The sequence below is a fragment of the Mastigoproctus giganteus genome, chromosome 13 (assembly GCF_048544385.1).
Source record: "Mastigoproctus giganteus isolate SK-2022 chromosome 13, ASM4854438v1, whole genome shotgun sequence".
NCBI lineage: Eukaryota > Metazoa > Arthropoda > Arachnida > Uropygi > Thelyphonidae > Mastigoproctus > Mastigoproctus giganteus.
The window spans coordinates 111,312,213-111,332,666 of NC_143587.1; the positions used below are offsets into that span (position 1 = coordinate 111,312,213).

General features: G+C 39.3%; 1 protein-coding gene across 1 annotated transcript in view; it reads left to right on the plus strand.

The window, feature by feature from the left end:
* Positions 1–20,454, plus strand: part of LOC150076361 (protein arginine N-methyltransferase 3-like) — a 240,780-nt gene that overhangs the window by 7,731 nt on the left and 212,595 nt on the right. Inside the window, exon 2 of the mRNA XM_090387332.1 lies at positions 13,771–14,017. Within this exon, the coding sequence (XP_090243458.1) occupies positions 13,781–14,017 (237 nt within the window). The 5' untranslated portion in view covers positions 13,771–13,780. The remainder of the gene's footprint in view (positions 1–13,770; positions 14,018–20,454) is intronic.

Sequence of the window (20,454 nt, forward strand, 5' to 3'; positions counted from 1 at the left end):
AGCCCGTGCCCACCAATACGGAGGATGCGAAAAGGTCAATGAATGACCACCGCATATGCCTGGTGCAATATGGCCATAGTTGCTAATGCTCCTAAAAACCAAATAGCAAATAAACAATCATAAATAAATTTGATGAATTTGAGGTGTTAGTCAAAACATCCAAGACAGATATTGTTGAGATATCAGAGACGTGGTGTCACACAGATATAAGGAATGCAGGACTAGAATTTGGGGTGGTCAAATCTGTACAGGAAGGATAGACAGGATAGGAAGGGAGGAGGGGGTTATGCTGTTAGTTAAGAAACACATAAAATCCAAGGAAGTACAGCCAGTCGACATGGATGGACAATGCTGTGTCGAGACAGTTTACCATGATGTAAGCACTGGGAAAGCAAAATTGAGAGTAGGAGTGTGTTATATGCCTAATGACTCTGATGGTATAATAAACAACTGTACAGAGAAATAGAGTGGGCCAGTAAATCAGAGTGTCTTATAATGGGGGATTTTAATTTCCTATATATTGACTGGAATTTGTGGGTTGCTCACTCACACACTAGCAAGGCTTTTGTGGATTTTTTTCTTTTTATGTAAACTCCAAACACGAGAGGTATTAGAACTTATAGTACTTAGTACCGTGCTAGGGTTGGAGGTTGGGAATATGAAAGAAGATATTTGTTGACATTGGACTTGAACTTCTGTTGACTGTAATTTTCAGGAAATACTTATGAAGGAAGGTTGTTCCAGAAAACGGCAGTTGAATGAGTAAACGAGGAAGATGAAAAGTTGGTTCTGTGAGTTTGAAGTTCGACAGTACAGGCGGGCCTCGATTAACGCGATTAATTCGTCCCGCGAGTGCATCGCGCAAAACGGAAACGCGTTAATCGAATATCGTAACCAATAGGAAAAATTATAATTGGTACTTGACCTTCTGGAATGTCCATAAAGAATTTTAAATAACTTTTAAATAATACCTTTTAAATAACTTTTTAACTGCATGCCATGTAAAATATTAGCATTAGCATTAGTAGAGGTATTTGATGCAAGAAAGCAAGCTTATGCAGCATCAGCCAAAAAAAAAAAAAAAAAAAAAACCCACTTCCACTTCACCCCTCTGTTCGTTCCAAATACCTGTCCAGCTGAGCCTTAAACTTATTTAGGCTATCAACCTCCACCACAAGGGATGGAAGTCTGTTCCACCAACCAACCACCCGCTGGCTAAAGGCAAATTTCCTCACGTCTATCCTACATCTGTCTTTCCTCAATTTGAATTTATGCCCTCTCAGGTGATTTCTGAGCTAGAGGAAGAATCCCATCAGCATTGAGCATGCTTAAACCATTCAAGGCTTTATACACCTCTATCAGATCACCTCGCTGGTGCCTAGTCCCCAGACACTGTAATTTGCAAAACTTAAGCCTTTCTTCGTAAGAGCACCCCTTTGTTCCATTCACTAATCTTGTTGCCCTTCTCTGTACTCGTTCCAGCAGCTCTACATCCTTCTTGAAATGAGGCCTCCAGACCTGTATACAGTACTCTAGGTGTGGCCTGACCATTGCCTTATACAATGGAATAATCACCTCCTTATCCCTGCTGGAAAAATTCCTGTATATCATTGACAATATTCCATGAGCTACTCTTGCAGCCCGTCTGCACTGTCAGAGAACTTCATATCTGCCTGCACAACCACCCCCAAGTCCCTTTCATTCTCTACCACTGTCAGTGTAGTACCACAGAGTTGATACGTTGCTCTGGGGTTGCTGTTTCCCATGTGTAGTACTTTACATTTGTCAATGTTAAACTTCATTTGCCACCTCTCAGCCCATCTGCTCGACCTTTCCAGATCCTGTTGCAGCAGCATAGTGTCAGTAGTGTCCTTGACAACCCTGCCAACCTTTGTATCATCTGCAAACTTGGACATTAAGCTTGATATACCATCATCAATATCATTTATAAATACAGAAAACAATAATGGACCGAACACTGAGCCCTGAGGGACTCCACTAATAACATTAGTCCACGATGAGCAGTGTCCATTGATTACCACTCTCTGTCTTCTCCCCCTCAATCACCCCTTTATCCATAGCAGCAATTTGCCTCCAATGTCACACTGCTCCAATTTGTGTAGCAGTCTTCCATGTGCAACAGTATCAAAAGCCTTTCTAAGATCCAAGTATATAATATCAAAGTTATTCCCTGCATCCAGTTCTTTTGTGACTGCATCATAATATCCAATCAAGTTGGTCAGGCAAGACTTCCCCTTAACAAAACCATGCTGTGTCTGAGCTATAACTGAAGTCTTGTCTAAATGATCCTGCAGTGCTTCTTTAACCAGTGCCTCCATTAATTTTCCAGGAACAGAAGTTAAACTCACAGGTCTATAATTACTTGTGTCAGCCTTTGATCCTCCTTTGTGAATTGGGGTCACATTTGCACATTTCCAGTCTATGGGTACCTCCCCTGAGTCCAAGGAAGCTCTCATAATTATGGCTAAGGGTTTGCTTACTTCCTTTGCTGCCTCCTTTAATATAACTGTATAGATCCCATCCACCCCGGGTGCCTTTCTTGTGTTTATCTTCAACAGTTTCTCCTCCACTTTACTCCCAGTTATTTCAAGATTCTGTAGCTTACTGCTAGAGTTGAATACACCTCTGGCATTCCCCTTGCTGAATAACTCCTCATGTGTGAATGTCTATGCAAAATATTCATTTAGTTTGTTAGCTACCTGAGCAGAATCATCAACAGTTGACCCATCAATATCAAGTGGACCAATCTGATTCATCCCCTTCCTTCTAGAGTTAACATAAGTAAAGAACTCTTTGCTGTTTTTCTTTGCATCCCTTGCCAAGGATTTCTCGTAATCTGCCTTTGCCTGCCTAACCTCTTTTGTAACTTGGTTGCATATCAACTTGTATCTATCATAGGCTTCTGTGTCATGTGTTAATTTGTAAGTATCCCATGCATTTTTCTTCTCTGCCGTATGCCTCATTAGTTCATCTGACATCCATTTTGGCCTAAACCTTGAACAATATTTCTTAGTTGGTATGTAAAGCCTAGTAGCTTCCAAGATAAGTTCTTTGAATGCTTCCCATTTTGAATTTGCTGTTGGTAACATCATCAGTTGGTCCCACTGTATAGAATTTAAATACTGTCTCAGTCCATCGTAGTTGCCTTTACGGAAGCAATAACCCTTCCCTTTACCCCTAATGGTAGTTACCTCTTTGAGTAAATCCCACTTCAGCACACTGTGATCACTGCCACCTAGTGGTTCGTTTATCTGCAGATTCTTAATGCATGAAGAATCACTGCTGATAATCAAATCAAGGGTATTACTCCCTCTAGTTGCCTCCCGAACATGCTGATGTAGAAAACAATCATCCAATAAATCCACAAAAGCCCTGCTAGTGTGTGAGTAACCAGCCCCCAAATTCCAGTCAATATCTGGGAAATTAAAATCTCCCATTATAAGACTCTCTGATTTACTGGCCTACTCTATTTCCCTGTACAGTTCCTCATTATACTCATCAGAGTCATTAGGCCTATAGCACACTCCTACTCTCAATTTTGATCTCCCAATGCTTATGTCACACCAAACTGACTCAACACTGCACTGTCCGGCGATGTCGACTGGCTTCACTTCCTTGGTTTTTATGTGTTTCTTAACTAATAGCATAACCCCTTCCCCCTTCCTATTCTGTCTATCCTTTCTGTAGACGTTGTACTCCCCAAATTGCAGTTCTGCATCCCTTATATCTGTGTGACACCACGTCTGTGATATCCCAACAATATCTGCCTTTGATGTTTTGAGCAATATCTCAAATTCATCAAATTTATTTACTAAACTCCTAGCACTGGTGTACACGCAAGTGTACCTGCACCTGTTTCTATTCTTAGCTACCCTAACACAACCCATGTGTTTACTTGTACCGCAGTGGCTCCCAGCAGTCTCTGAAATACCATGCATCTTGTTTTCCAGGCTTCTGCTCATTCTAATAGAAGCAGTGCAAGAATCTCTTTCACCTCTGCCAGTGGCTACTGTCAATCTATTGGTCTTTGTCTCCCCCCAAGCTAGCAGTTTTCCGACCCACCTAAATGTTTATTGTTCAAAATATATAATGGAGAAACTAACTATTTGCTACAGAAATATTTGAACACAGTCGTTTGAACAGTTTTGGCTTTCGTTTTTTCATCATACAATTTCCGATAGCTGACAACAAGCTTCTCTAGGCCCTGGCGAAATAACATGCTTCTTTTGATGTTGGGATCAACATCCATTACCTTTTGTTTAAGGTTCTCTGCGATACAAAAGATTTCGCCTAGTTCTTTTACCGTTATCTCCTTTGAGGTAACATTTTCATCTGGCTCACACTCTTTTTCTTCAGCTTCTTCGTGCGCACACTGTTGCTCTATTTGAAGGAGATCATTGTCACTTAGCTGTTCTAAATGCGAATTCAGTGATTCTCGAACGTTAGCCGCATCCAAGCCTTTGAAACCAAGTTCATTACCAATATTAGTTATGTCTTCAATAACTTTTTGAACTGCATCTTTGAAGCAAGTAAAATCGTTTGCGCGGGGTAAAAGATGCTTCCAAACTGCTCTCATATTGCTGGCTGTCACTTCTTCGCATGCTGCATGAATGTTTTCAATGGCCAATCGTATGTTATATTTTTTCCAAAATTCTGGTACAGAAATTGCATTATCTCCTGTTATAGCTTCAAGTGCCTGTGCAAAGGTTCTGCGGAGATAGTAAGCCTTGAAAGTTGCAATCGTCCCCTGGTCCATGGGTTGCAATAACGAAGTCGTATTCGCCGGTAAAAAAACAACTTTCACATTTTCATTTAAGTCACCAAGTGCAGAAGGATGTCCAGGTGCATTATCTAAAAGCAACAGAGCTTTAAAAGTAAGATTATTTTTCTTGCAATAGGCTTCAACTGTTGGACAGAAATAAGATGTAAACCAGTCTTCAAATAGGGTTTTGGTCATCCATGCTTTTTTATTTGACGAAAAATGACTGGAAGAGTGCGATGGCTGTATCCTTTTAAAGCCCTAGGATTTTGTGCACGGTACACAAGCATGGGTTTCAATTTAAAATCACCTTCAGCGTTACCTCCTAATAAAAGAGTTATTCGATCTTTTGAGACTTTATACCCAGGTTGTGATGCTTCATTTGCAGCCAAATAAGTTTTAGTTGGCATCCGTTTCCAAAATACACCCGTTTCGTCTACATTAAATATTTGCCGATCGTCGTATTCAGCATCCTGAATGATTTTTTGCAATTCTGCAGGAAATTTGGCTGCAGCATCTTCATCAGCACTAGCAGCTTCCCCAGTTACTTTAACATTATGCAGTCGTGCTCGATTTTTGAAACGTCCAAACCACCCTGAACTAGCAACAAACATTTCAGTCTCCCCTTGATATTTTGTTTCTTTGAGCTTAGTAAAAAGGTTAATAGCTTTGCTCTGAATATTGTCCTTAGATAATGGAATTCTTTTTTGATTGCAATCTTCTATCCAAATTGATAAAACACTTTCCATTTCAATCATTATTAGAGTTGTGTTTCTGGTATTTTGTAAGACAAAAGAAGATGATGAAACTTTACCTTTCTCTTTATATTCGTTCTTACGGCTCAAGATAGTTCGTACGGTAGACTCACTGTATCCTAGATCTCTTACGATTTTCGCATGGTTTGCACCACGTTCATGTTTTTTAATAACTTCAAGTTTATCAGCTAAAGTAATAACTTTTCGTTTTTTTTAATTACAATCACGTTGTTTTTCACTCTTTCTTTTATCCATAATTAACAGGGGTAGAAAATTAGAATTTTTAAATACGTCTGCACGTGACTTTATTAGGTGGAGACAAACAAGTAACACGTCTACTTAGTTGATGGAACACACTGAGGCGGGAAGCGGACAAACGCTTGTTTATTGGCAGTCAGACATTTAGTGCGCGATTCGAATCTTTTTCAACTATCAGAAATAAAAGATCGCGTTAACTGGAAATTTGAATCGTGTAAAGTAAAAAGTGGTATAATTTTTTCCAATCGCGGTAACTGAAAACCGTGTTAATCGAACTCGCGTTAAGCGAGGCCTGCCTGTAAATGGATGTTGGCTGGTGGCGGCACGTGTTCCGACTATTTTGAAAGAGAGAGCGGGAATTATAGAAGCCAATTTAGAAGAACTGTGCCCATGGAAGTATCTGTAGAAGAGGCATGCAGCAGAAACAGTACATCTATGAGACAGCGAGACAAGAGACTGTTAGAGATGAATCATTAATTAACCTAACTGCCCTCTTCTGAATGGAATCAAGAAGCCTGAGAGAGGTTTTGGGGGCACCACCCCAGAAGTGGGAACGATATATTCCATGGCAGGGAGGATTTGCAATTTATACAGAGTGAGCAACTGTGTGAAAAAAAAATTAACGCCAAGAGTGAAAGAGAAAACCAAGTTTTTTTAGATGCAGAGGAAGCAATATTTGTAATGTGCTTGTGCCAAGAGAGATTTGAAGTCAGGGTAATCCCCAAAAGAGAGAGATCATTTTGCTTAGAAATCGGAGTGTCACTAAAGATAAGCATAGGAGCAGAAGAATCCTTTTTGCGAGATATAAGACAAGACTGAGTTTTAGATGGGTTGAAATCAACTAAGTTATCTTTGCCCCACTGGAGAATTACCTGAAGATCAGCATTTAAGGAATTGGTAGCAGATTTTCGAGAAGTTGAAGCTCATTGAGCAGGGCAAGGTTTCTCAAAATGGAAAGTGGAATGCAATGTGCTATCATCGGCAAAACTATGGATAGGATTTCCAGTCAATGGAAGAAGCTCATTAATATACAAGAGGAAAAGAGTGGGGGAAAGAACTGAACCTTGGGGGACACCAGCATTAGTGGAGAAGTTAGAAGACAGAGAGCCATCTACCATCACCCTTAGTGAGCGATCAGAGAGAAAACTGTATAACCAATTACTACTAAAAACAGTTGGCAAACCATAAGGTGGAAGCTTGTTTTGAAGACCTTTATGCCAAACACTGAGGCTGCCTCCGTAGCTAGGTGGGCAGGAGCAGCAGCGCGTATCACACACTTCTTGATTAGACCGGGGTTCAAGCCCATGACCACCAAATACGGATGATGCGGAAAGGTCAGGGAATGACCACCGCATATCACTGGAGCAATATGGCCTCAGTTGCTAATGCTCCTAAAAACCAAATATCAACAACAATGCCAAAAACGATCAAAAGCCTTTGAGATGTCAAGAGCAGCTACTCATGTTTCACCGAACCTTTCCATTAAATTAGTCCATAAATGGGTAACATAAGCCAGAATATCACAAGTGGATCGACACTGATGGAATCCATACTAACGATCGTTGATCAGATGGAAGATTTCTAGGTAGTTTAAGAGATGGCGGTTAATTGATTTCTCCATTACTTTAGAAAGAGTAGAAGTAATTGCAATGGAACGATAATTGGATGAGATGGATTTGTCACCCTTTTTAGGAACTGGCTGGACATGAGCAAATTTCCAAGCAGAAGGAAAAACACCTTTGGAATAAGAAAGTGAAAAAAGGCAGCAAAGAAAAGGAGTAAGTTCAGGAGCACAGGTTTTGAGAACTAGTGGAGAAATACCATCGGGACCTGGAGCTTTCTTAGCATCAAGATTCGTCAAAACCCTTCTGACATCCTTTTGACGGAAGACCAGAGGAGGCATTGAATGGAGTGTGTTGGGAATAGTGGGAGATGTTTTACCAAGATCATTAATACATGAGTTGGAAGAAAAATGGGATGCTAGCAGGTCAGGTTTATCCTTGGCTGAACTGACAACAGAACCATCTGGTTTGGACAGAGGTGGGAACAGAGATGGGCAAAAGTTGCGGCCAATAGCTTTGGCAAGACACCAGAATGCTCGGCTACCATTAGGGCAAGAAGGAAGTTTTCTACTCGTAGCCTGTTCAAACTGTAGTTTGGACTGATTAATAACTGCTTTACAATTGTTGCGAGCTTTGGTGTAGGCAGAAAATGAAACTGAAGAATTAGAAACAAGCCAATTACAATATGCAACATTCTTCTCTTGAACAGCCTTAGCACATTTACTGGAAAACCAAGGTTTAGATAAAGGATGAGATTTTAAAGTGGAGTGTGGGATAAAGGATTCCATTCCTTCCTGCAAGAATAATTTTACTGAAACGATCTGAGCAAACGTTGACATCAGAAGTTTTGAAACAGTAATCCGACCAAGGAAAAGAAATCTCACAGGTCATCCCATTTTGCATTCCTGTAATGCCAAACAACACAAGGTTGGGAATAGCCATGAGATAAAGGCTCCATTGGAGAAGAGACAATCACCAAGTTGTGATCTGAAGTGCCTAAGGGACCTCTCACTTTAACCGTGTACTTAGAAGGGTTGTTTGTGAGAAAAAGATCAAGCATGTTGGCTGTATGATTAGGATTGTCTGGTATTCTTGTAGGTAAATGAACAGTCTGTGCAAGGTCATTAGTAATTGCAAAAGCCTCAGCATCTCGATCAGCTGGGTCGGTGTGACTAGAAAACAGAAACCAGCTGGAGTTGTGAACATTAAAATCACCAAGAAAAAGTTTCTCACTGTTAGGAAAGTTGGACTGGAGAAAGTCAAGTTGCAAAGAGAGGAAGTCAAAAGAGCTGCAAGTGATTAGTGGAGTTGGGAGAATAGTAGAGACAACAGATGAATTTGACAGAATGAGGTAGAGAGATTTTAAGCCAGAGAAGATCAAAGAGAGGAGATTCCAAATTGCCAAGTCTCTGACAGGGAATAACAGAATGGACATATGCACAAGCGCCACCTTTGAGGCGAAAGGAATCATACAGCGAATAATTTGGGCATCTGAGATGAGCAGTAGTTGAATCAACCGATAACTGAGAATCTGTCAGAAGAAGTGCATGGGGTTTGGCAGACTGCAAGTGGAAATGGACATCGTTGAGATTAGAATTGAGACCACGTATATTTGTGAAATGAATTAGGAAGTGCTTGTGAAATGAATTAGGATTTATTGGGTGATCGTTTTCTATAGCTGCATGTTCCGGAGGCAACTAGAGGGAGTAATATTCTTGATCTCATTATCCATAGTGATTCTTTGTGTATTAAGAATCTCCAGATAAAGGAACCACTAGGTAGCAGTGATCACAGTTTGCTGAAGTGGAATTTACTCAAAGAAGTAACTACCATCAGGAGTAAAGGGAGGGTTTTTACTTTCGTAAAGGTGAATACAGTGGTCTGAGACAGTATTTAAATTCTATTAGGTGGGACCAACTGATGTTACCAACAGCAAATTCAAAATGGGAAGCATTCAAAGAATTAATCTTGGAAGCTACTAGGCCTTTCATACCAACTAAGCAATATTGTTCAAGGTTTAGGCCTAAATGGAGGTTAGATGAACTGATGGAGACATGGCAGAGAAGAAAAATGCATAGGATACATATAAATTAACAGGTGTCACGGAATCCTATGATAGATATAAGCTGGTCTGTAACCAAATCACAAAGGAGGTTAGGCAGGCAAAGGCAGATTGCGAGAAATCTTTTTCAAAGCATGCAAAGAAAAACAGCAAAGAGTTCTTTACTTATGTATACTCTAAAAGGAAAGGGGTGAATCAGATTGGTCCATTGGATTTCGATGGTTTAACTGTTGATGATCCTGCTCAAGTAGCTAACAAACTAAATGAGTATTTTGCATCTATATTCCCACATGAGGAGTTATTTAGGGAGGGAAATGCCAGAGATGAATTGAACTCTGTCAGTCAGCTAGATGATTTTGTAATAACTGAGAGTAAAGTGGAGGAGAAATTATGGAAGATAAGCATAAGAAAGGCACCTGGAGTGAAGGGGATCTATCCAGTTAAACGAAGCAGCAAAGGAATTAAGCAAACCCCTAGCCATAATTATGAGAGCTTCCTTGGACTCAGGGGACGTACCCATGGACTGGAGATGTGCAAATGTGACCCCAATTTACAAATGAGGAGCAAAGGGCGACACAAGTAATTGTTAACAGGAGACCCTGGAACAAAAGTTAAACTTCTGTTCCAGGGAAATTAATGGAGGCAATGGTTAAAGAAGCATTGCAGGATCATCCAGACAAAACTTCAGTTATAGCTTGGACAAAGCATATGTTTCTTAAGGGAAAGTCTTGTCTGACCAATCTGATTGGATACTATGATGTGTCACAAAGGAACTGGATGCAAAGAATAATTTTGATATCATATAGTTGGACCTTAGAAAGGCTTTTGATACCGTTGCACATGGAAGACTGCTGCTGCACAAATTGGATCAGTGTGGTACTGGGTGGGAATTGCTGCTATGGATAAAGGGATGGTTGAGGGGAGAAGACAGAGAGTGGTAATCAGTGGACGCTGCTCTTCGTGGACTAATGTCATTAGTGGAGTCCCCCAGGGTTCATAGTTTGGTCCATTGTTGTTTTCTGTATTTATTAATGATATTGATGATGGTATGTCAGGCTTAATGTGCAAGTTTACAAACAATATGAAGGTCGGCAGGGTTATTAATGACTAATTACAGTACGCTGCTGCAACAAGATCTTGAAATGTTGAGCAGATGGGTGAGAGGAGGCAACTGAAGTTTAACATTGACAAATGTAAATTACTGCATATGGGAAGCAGTAATCCCAGAGTAACGTATCAACTGTATGGTACTACATTGACAGTGGTAGAATGAAAAGGACCTGGGGTTAATTGTGCAGGCAGATATGAAGTTTTCTGAGCAGTGCAGATGGTCTGCAAGAGTAGCTCATGGTGTCTTGTCAATGATGTAGAGGAATTTTTCTAGCAGGGATAAGGAAGTGATTATCCCCCTTGTATAAGGCAATGGTCAGGCCACACCTTGAGTACTGTATACAGGTCTGGAGGCCTCATTTTAAGGATGTAGAGCTGTGGAATGAGTACAGAGATGGGCAACAAGATTAGTGAATGGAACAAAGGGTTGCTCTTACGAAGAAATGCTTAAATTTTGCAAATAACAGTGTCTGAAGACTAGGCACCTGCGAGGTGATCTCATTGAGGTGTATAAAGCCTCGAATGGTTTGAGCATGCTCAGTGCTGATGGGATTCTTTCTCCTGCTTAGAATAATCACCTGACAGGGCATAAATTCAAATTGAGGAAAGACAGTTGTAGGATAGATGTGCAGAAGTTTGCCTTTAGCCAGTGGGTGGTTGATTGCTGGAACAAACTTCCATCTGTCATTGTAGAAGTTGATAGTTTAAATAGATTCAAGGCAGAACTAGACAAACATTTAGAGCAAGTGGATGGGTGAAATTAGATTTTTTTTTTTTCTTTTTGATTTTTTTCTTTTTTTTCTTGGCTGATGTATAGGCTTGCTTTCTTGCATCATGTGCCTTTGCTAATGCTAAATACACAAAACAACAATTGGCCAAGCCCCAAACTATGGGAGACTCCACTAATAATATTAGTCCATGTAGAGCCATCTCCCACTCAACCATCCCTTTATCCATTGTAGCAATTTGTCCTTAATGCCATATCGCTCCAATTTGTACAGCAGTCTTCCATGTGCAACAGTATCAAAAGTTTTCCTGAAATCCAAGTATGTAATATCAAAATTATTTTTTGCCTCCAGTTTCTTTGTGACCACATAGTAGTATCCAATCAAATTGGTCAGACAAGACTTCCGCTTAACAAACCCATGCTGTGTCTGAATTATTACTGCAGTCTAATCCCAACAATTTTTATATTCAACTATATATAAATTAAGTACTGCAGGTGCTAATATCTTCCATGTTTAGTATTTTCATTAATCTGTGGATAGAAGACCGAACTCAAAATAAAATTCCGTTAAGTTCACTCATCATTTGTGAAAGGGCAAAACTCCTTTATCAACACTTTAACGAAACTTGATAGCACTGGCTTTTTAGCTAGCAAAGGCGCTGGTTTGAAATTTCTAATAAATATTACATTTAATATTAAATTGTTTCTTATTTTCATTTCGTTGCCATATGCTTGCATTTCACTATGCATTGTCTATGTATATAGTCATATTATGAAAGTACATATAATACATACAAAGACAAAATTTTAGACTAGTTTTTCTTATATATTTCATACTTTTGAACGGAACCCCTTTATTACTATGGGAGCCATAACTCAGTATTCGCGTTTTCGGTATTCGCGGCATTTCTCAGGAACCCCCGCGAATAGCAGGGGTTTACTGTACTTGTTTTTCATTTTCTTTATATAGGAATATATATGGGTCATTTGTTTACATTGTTTTATATAGTTTATTAGCTATATAGAATTTATTTAGGCTATCAACTTCCACAACAAGGGATGGAAGTCCTGGAGGATTTGGAAACAAGCCATTACGATATGCAATATCCTTGAAAACAGCCTTAGCACATTTATTGGAAAACCAAAGTTTAGATAACGGATCAGATTTTAAGATGGTGTGTGGAATAAAGGATTCCATCCCTACAAGAATAATTTCACTGACACAATCTGAGCAAAAATGTTGACAGCAGAGATTTGAAACGGTAACCTGACCAAGAAAAAAATGAAAGAAATCTCGCAGATCATCCTATTTCGAATTCTTGTAATGCGAAACAGTGCAAGGTTGGGAATGGCCATGACAGAAAGGTTCCATTGGAGAAGAGACCATCACCAAGTTGTGATCTGAGTGCCTAGAGGACCACTCACCTCAACCATGTACTTAGAAGGCAGGGTTGGTTGTGAGAAAAAAATCAAGCGTGTTGGTTGCGTGGTTAGGATTGTCAGGTATTCTAGTAGGTAAATGAATGACCTGTGTGAGGTCATTACTAAATGCAAAATCTTCAGCATCTCGACCTGCCAAGTCCATGTGACTAGAAAACAGAAACCAGCTGGCATTGTGAAAATTAAAATCACCAAGGAAAATTACCTCTGTGTTTGGAAAGTTGGACTGGAGAAAGTTAAGTTTCAAAAAGAAGTCAAAGCATTCCAAGTGATTAGTGGGGTTGGGAGAATGATAGAGGCACCAGATGAATTTTAATGTGATGGAGAGATTTTAAGCCAGAGAAGATCAAAAAGAGGAGATTCCAAATTACTAAGTCTCTGATAGTGAATATTAGAATTGACATATGTACAAGTGTCACTGTTTGAACCGAAAGGAATCGGTGAATAATTCGGACAACTGGGTGAATCAATTTCTGAAGCTGTTCAATGAAGCGATAACTGGGATTCTGACTGGAAAATTACCATTACAGTTACTGGGAGGTTACTAGAGTATTTAAAGCACTTCAGACATTTCTCAAAGTATTGTTTCTCATTGTGATACAATTTGGCCTCCAATGATAAAATGGAAGAAATACTTTAAAGATAAAAGTGTACAGTTATGAAACTGAAATACTGCCAGATTTTGGAGAGAAGATTCAACAGAGATCATGTAAAATTACAATTGTAATAGGTATTACTTTAGCTATGAGAAAGGGGCCTTATTCTTATATTCATTATCTGCAAGCATGGTTTGCAGGTGGCAACCTTTGGGATATGTTTCAGTATTTATACATAGTTTTTAGTCACCATCTAATACTTTCTTAATATCAAAGCATTCATTAATTAGTATAGGAATTTTATATTTTAGAAAATATGATAATATCCATTTTTTTAGTAATAATCTAGCTAATAACCAGATAATAATAAAATGCTTTATTATTATCTGGTTATTATAGCTAGATTATTACATTCAGTATAGCTCAGTAAAATATTGAATGATTTCATTAATCTAACTCAATGTTATTTTGCATTTTCAGATAATTAATAATGCTAAGTGACTCTGAAAGCAGTTCTAACAGTGGTACTGAATGGCAAGATGTGGAGGATTGTGAAATTGCTTTGAGACCAGTGGCATGCCTATTTTGCAAAGAAAATTTTTCACAACCTGAAGCTGTGCTTAAACATTGTGAATCCCAACATGGCTGGAATGTGGGAACCTTCTCCCATAAATGGCCCCTGGATGCAATATCATACATTAAATTAGTGAACTTTATTCGCTCAAAGGTTTGTTTCTGAATCTTAATTTCCTTCACTCTTTTCTGCTTCCTTTCTTAATTGAATTGCTGGAAATTATTTATAAGAAGCAGTTTATATTCTATAAATGATTTTCTTGCTACTGGATGAGATTCATATTTTTATGGATTAAGATGCACAGGGAATCTTATCCTTCATTTTCACTCACACTGAAATCAAATTGGTAAAACCTGGATGTTAAGCAAAGTATCATAAATTACTAGTTTTGTACTTTTATAAGATAAATAAATAAATAAGGCCTTTTCTCTATTATTTTTCCTATTCTATTTTATGTGAAATTGATCACATGGATAAGTTTTGGATTACAGAACATTTATGCATTATGTTATGTGATTATGTTGATTAAATGTACAATTTATTCTGAATGTCACTCCCAAGTATTTCACAGTTTGAGATCTGCTGATTATGGAGTTTGTTATTGTATATATTTTTTTAATTATGGATTTTCCAATGAAAACCCAAAGCAGTAATAGAAATGGGAAATTTATACATGTGAAGAACAAATATATACTTTGCTATAAATGTACAAGTTGTTTTAGCATTAAGCAAGGGGCACATGATGCAAGAAAGCAAGCTTATATAGCATCAGCCAAAAAAAAAAAAAAAAAAAAAAAAAACACCCCCCCCTTCTCATTTCACTCATCCACCAACTCCAAATGTTTGTCTAGTTCTGCCTTGAATCTGTTTAAACTGTCAACTTCTACAACGACAGATGTAAGTTTGTTCCAGCAATCAACCACCCGCTGGCTAAAGGCAAACTTCCGCACATCTGTCCTACAACTGTCTTTCCTCAATTTGAATTTATGCCCTCTCAGGTGATTATTCTGAGCAAGAGGAGGAATCCATCAGCATTGAGCATGCTCAAACCATTCAAGGCTTTATACACCTCAATCAGATCACCTCGTAAGTGCCTAGTCTCCAGACACTGTAATTTGCAAAACTTAAGCCTTTGTTTTTTGTAAGAGCAACCCTTTGTTCCATTCACAATCTTGTTGCCCTTCTCTGTACTCGTTCCAACAGCTCTATATCCTTAAAATGAGGCCTCCAGACCTGTACACAGTATTCAAGGTGTGAATTTAATTTACCTGACCATTGCCTTATACAAGGGGATAATCACCTCCTTATACCTGCTAGAAAATTTCCTGTATATCATTGACAAGACACCATGTGTTACTCTTGCAGACTCTCTGCACTGCTCAGAAAACTTCATATCTGCCTGCACAATTACCCCCAGGTCCTTTTCGTTCTCTACCTCTGTCAGTGAGTACCACAGAGTTGATATGTTACTCTGGGGTTACTGCTTCCCATATGCAGTACTTTTGATTTGTTAATGTTGAACTTAAGTTGCCACCTCTCAGCCCATCTACTCAACTTTTCTAGATCCTGTTGCAGCAGTATACTGTCATTAGTGTCATTAACAACCCTGCCGACCTTCGTGTCGTCTGCAAACTTGGACATTAAGTCTGATATACCATCATCAATATCATTATTGAATACAGAAAACAACAATGGACCCGACACTGAACTCTGGGGGACTCCATTAATAACATTAGTCCATGAAGAGTAGTGTCCATTGATTACCACTCTCTGTCTTTTCCCACTCAACCATCCCTTTCTCAATAGCAGCAATCTGCCTCCAATGCCACACTGCTTCAATTTGTGCAGCAATCTTCCATGTGCAACAGTATCAAAAGCCCTTCTAAGATCCAAATATATGATATCAAAGTTATTCTTTGCATCCCGTTCCTTTGTGACTACATCATAGTATCCAATCAAATTGGTCAGACAAGACTTTCCCTTAACAAACCCATGCTGTGTCCGAGCTATAACTAAAGTCTTGTCTAGATAATCCTGCAATGCTTCTTTAACCAGTGCCTCCATTAATTTCTCTGGAACAGAAGTTAAACTAACAGGTTAGTTTAACTTCTTTTAATTTACCTGTGTCTCCTTTTGATCCTTTTTGGATTGGGGTCACATTTGCACATCTCCAGCCATGGATACCTCCCCTGAGTCCAAAGAAGCTCTCATAATTATGGCTAAGGGTTTGTTTAATTCCTTTGCTGCCTCGTTTAATATAACTGGATAGATCCCCTTCACTCCAGGTGCCATTCTTATGCTTATCTTCCACAATTTCTCCTCCACTTTTCTCTCAATTATTACAAAATCATCTAGCTGACTGACAGAGTTTAATTCACCTCTGCCATTCCCCTCCTTGAATAACTCCTCATGTGTGAATGTAGATACAAAATATTCATTTAGTTTGTTAGCTACCTGAGCAGGATCATCAACAGTTTGAACTGTCGATATCCAATGGACCAATCTGATTCATCCCCTTCTTTCTAGAGTTTACACAAGTAAAAAATTCTTTGCTGTTTTTCTTTGCATCCTTTGCCAAAGATTTCTCGTAATTTGCCTTTACCTGCCTAACCTCCGTTGTGACTTGGTTACAGACCAGCTTATATCTATCATAGGCTTCTGTGTCTAATTGGCGCCTTCGTAGCCAGGTGGGCAGGAGCAGCATGCATAGCACACACTTCTTGATTAGACCGGGGTTCAAGCCCGTGACCACCAAATACGGAGGATGCGGAAAGGTCAGGGAATGACCACCGCATATCTCTGGAGCAAAATGGCCTTAGTTGCTAATGCTCCTAAAAATCAAATAACAACAATAACATGTCTAATTAGTTCATCTGACCTCCATTTAGGCCTAAATCTTGAATAATATATCTTAGTTGTTATGAAAAGCATAGTAGCTTCCAAGATTATTTCTTTGAATGCTTCCTATTTTGAATTTCCTGTTGTTGGTAACATCATCAGTTGGTCCCACCGTATAGAATTTAAATACTGTCTCAGACCACCGTAGTCACCTTTACAAAAGCAAAAACCCTTCCCTTTATCCCTGATGGTAGTTACTAGCATTAGCATTTAGCATTAGTAGAGGCATTTGATGCAAGAAAGCAAGCTTATGCAGCATCAGCCAAAAAAATAAAATAAATAAATAAATAAAAAAAAATAAAATAAATAAATAAATAAAAAATAACCACTTCCACTTCACCCCTCTGTTCGTTCGAAATACCTGTCCAGCTGAGCCTTAAACGTATTTAGGCTATCAACTTCCACGACAAGGGATGGAAGTTTATTCCACCAACCAACCACCCACCGGCTAAAGGCAAATTTCTCACATCTATCCTACATCTCTCTTTTCTCAATTTGAATTTATGCCCTCTCAGGTGATCATTCTGAGCAAGAGGAAGAACCCCATCAGCATTGAGCATGCTCAAACCATTCAAGGCTTTATACACCTCTGTCAGATCACCTCACCGGGGCCTAGTCACCAGACACTGTAATTTGCAAAACTTAAGCCTTTCTTCGTAAGAGCACCCCTTTGTTCCATTCACTAATCTTGTTGCCCTTCTCTGTACTCATTCCAGCAGCTCTACATCCTTCTAGAAATGAGGCCTCCAGACCTGTATACAGTACTCTACGTGTGGTTTGACCATTGCCTTATACAATGGAATAATCACCTCCTTATCCCTGCTAGAAAAATTCCTATATATCATCGACAATACACCATGAGCTACTCTTGCAGCCCGTCTACACTGCTCAGAAAAATTCATATCTGCCTGCACAACCACCCCCAGGTCCCTTTCATTCTCTACCACTGTTAGTGTAGTACCACAGAGTTGATACGTTGCTCTGGGGTTGCTGTTTCCCATATGTAGTACTTTACATTTGTCAATGTTAAACTTTATTTGCCACCTCGAAGCCCATCTGCTCAACCTTTCCAGATCCTGTTGCAGTAGCATAGTGTCAGTAGTGTCCTTGACAACCCTGCCAACCTTCATATCGTCGGCAAACTTGGACATTAAGCTTGATATACCATCATCGATATCATTTATAAATACAGAAAACAATAATGGACCCAATATTGAACCCTGAGGGACTCCACTAATAACATTAGTCCACGATGAGCAGTGTCCATTGATTACCACTCTCTGTCTTCTCCCCCTCAACCACCCCTTTATCTACAGCAGCAATTTGCCTCCAATGCCACACTGCTCCAATTTGTGCAGCAGTCTTCCATGTGCAACAGTATCAAAAGCCTTTCTAAGATCCAAGTATATAATATCAAAGTTATTCCCTGCATCCAGTTCTTTTGTGACTGCATCATAGTATCCAATCAAATTGGTCAGGCAAGACTTCCCCTTAACAAAACCATGCTGTGTCTGAGCTATGACTGAAGTCTTGTCTAGATGATCCTGCAGTGCTTCTTTAACCAGTGCCTCCATTAATTTTCCAGGAACAGAAGTTAAACTAACAGGTCTATAATTATTTGTGTCACTCTTTGATCCTCCATGTGTTAAAGGAAGCTCTCATAATTATGGCTAAGGGTTTGCTTACTTCCTTTGCTGCTTCCTTTAATATAACTGGATAGATCCCACCACCCCAGGTGCCTTTCTTGTATTTATCTTCAATAATTTCTCCTCCACTTTACTCTCAGTTATTACAAGATTCTCTAGCTTACTGCCAGAGTTGAATACACCTCTGGCATTCCCCTCGCTGAATAACTCCTCATGTGTGAATGTCGATGTAAAATATTCATTCAGTTTGTTAGCTACCTGAGCAGGATTATCAACAGTTGACCCATCGATATCAAGTGGACCAATCTGATTCATCCCCTTCCTTCTAGAGTTTACATAAGTAAAGAACTCTTTGCTGTTTTTCTTTGCATCCCTTGCCAAAGATTTCTCGTAATCTGCCTTCGCCTGCCTAACCTCCTTTGTAACTTGGTTACAGATCAACTTGTATCTATCATAGGCTTCTGTGTCATGTGTTAATTTGTATGTATCCCATGCATTTTTCTTCTCTGCCATATGTCTCATTAGTTCATCTGACATCCACTTAGGCCTAAACCTTGAACAATATTTCTTAGTTGGTATGTAAAGCCTACTAGCTTCCAAGATAAGTTCTTTGAATGCTTCCCATTTTGAATTTGCTGTTGGTAACATCATCAGTTGGTCCCACTGTATAGAATTTAAATACTGTCTCAGTCCATCGTAGTCGCCTTTACGAAAGCAATAACCCTTCCCTTTACCCCTAATGGTAGTTACCTCTTTGAGTAAATCCCACTTCAGCACACTGTGATCACTGCCACCTAGTGATTCATTTACCTGCAGATTCTTAATGCATGAAGAGTCACTACTGATAATCAAATCAAGAGTATTACTCTCTCTAGTTGCCTCCCAAACATGCTGATGTAGAAAACAATCATCCAATAAATCCACAAAAGTCTTGCCAGTGTGTGAGTGACCAACCCCCAAATTCCAGTCAATATCTGGGAAATTAAAATCCCCCATTATAGGACTCTCTGATTTACTGGCCCACTCTATTTCCCCGTACAGTTTCTTATTATACTCATCAGAGTCATTAGGCCTATAGCACACTCCTACTCTCAATTTTGATCTCCCAATGCTTATGTCACACCATACTGACTCGACACTGCACTGTCCAGCAATGTCAACTGGCTTCACTTTCTTGGATTTTATGCATTTCTTAACTAATAGCATAACCCCCTCCTCCCTTCCTACCCTGTCTATCCTTTCTGTAGACATTGTACTCCCCAAATTCCAGTTCTGCATTCCTTATATCTGTGTGACACCACGTCTCTGAAATCCCCACAATATCTGCCTTTGATGTTTTGAGCAATACCTCAAATTCATCAAATTTATTTACTAAACTCCTAGCATTGGTGTACACACAAGTATACATGCACCTGTTGTTTTTCTTAGCTACCCTAACACAACCTATGTGTTTATTTGTACCCCAATGATTCCCAGCAGTCTCTAAACTACCCTGCATTTTATTTTCCAGGCTGCGGCTCATTCCAATAGAAGCAGTGCAAGAATCACTTTCACCTCTGCCAGTGGCTACTGTTAATCTATTAGTCCTTGTATCCCCCCAATCTTGCAGTTTTCCGACCCAACTAACACCGCCTCGATAGCATCAGCAAACATTCTTGCACCCTCTCTATTTAAGTGTATCCCATCTCTGTAGAAGCAGTCTCTCCTGTTAACAAGTACAGACCTGTTAACAAGTTACTTACCTCTTTGAGTAAATCCCACTTCAGCACACTGTGATCACTGCCACCTAGTGGTTCCTTTATCTGCAGATCTTAATGCATGAAGAATCACTACTGATAATCAGATAAAGAGTATTACTCCCTCTAGTTGCCTCCCAAACATTCTGCTGTAGAAAGCAATCATCCAATAAATCCACAAAAGTCTTGCTAGTGTGTGAGTGACCAACCCACAAATTCCAGTCAAAAGTCACAAATTGTTGTTGTTTTATGATTGATATGTTTTGCTTGAATGATAAACTGATACAGTTTAAATGAGCTTTCTGTTTCT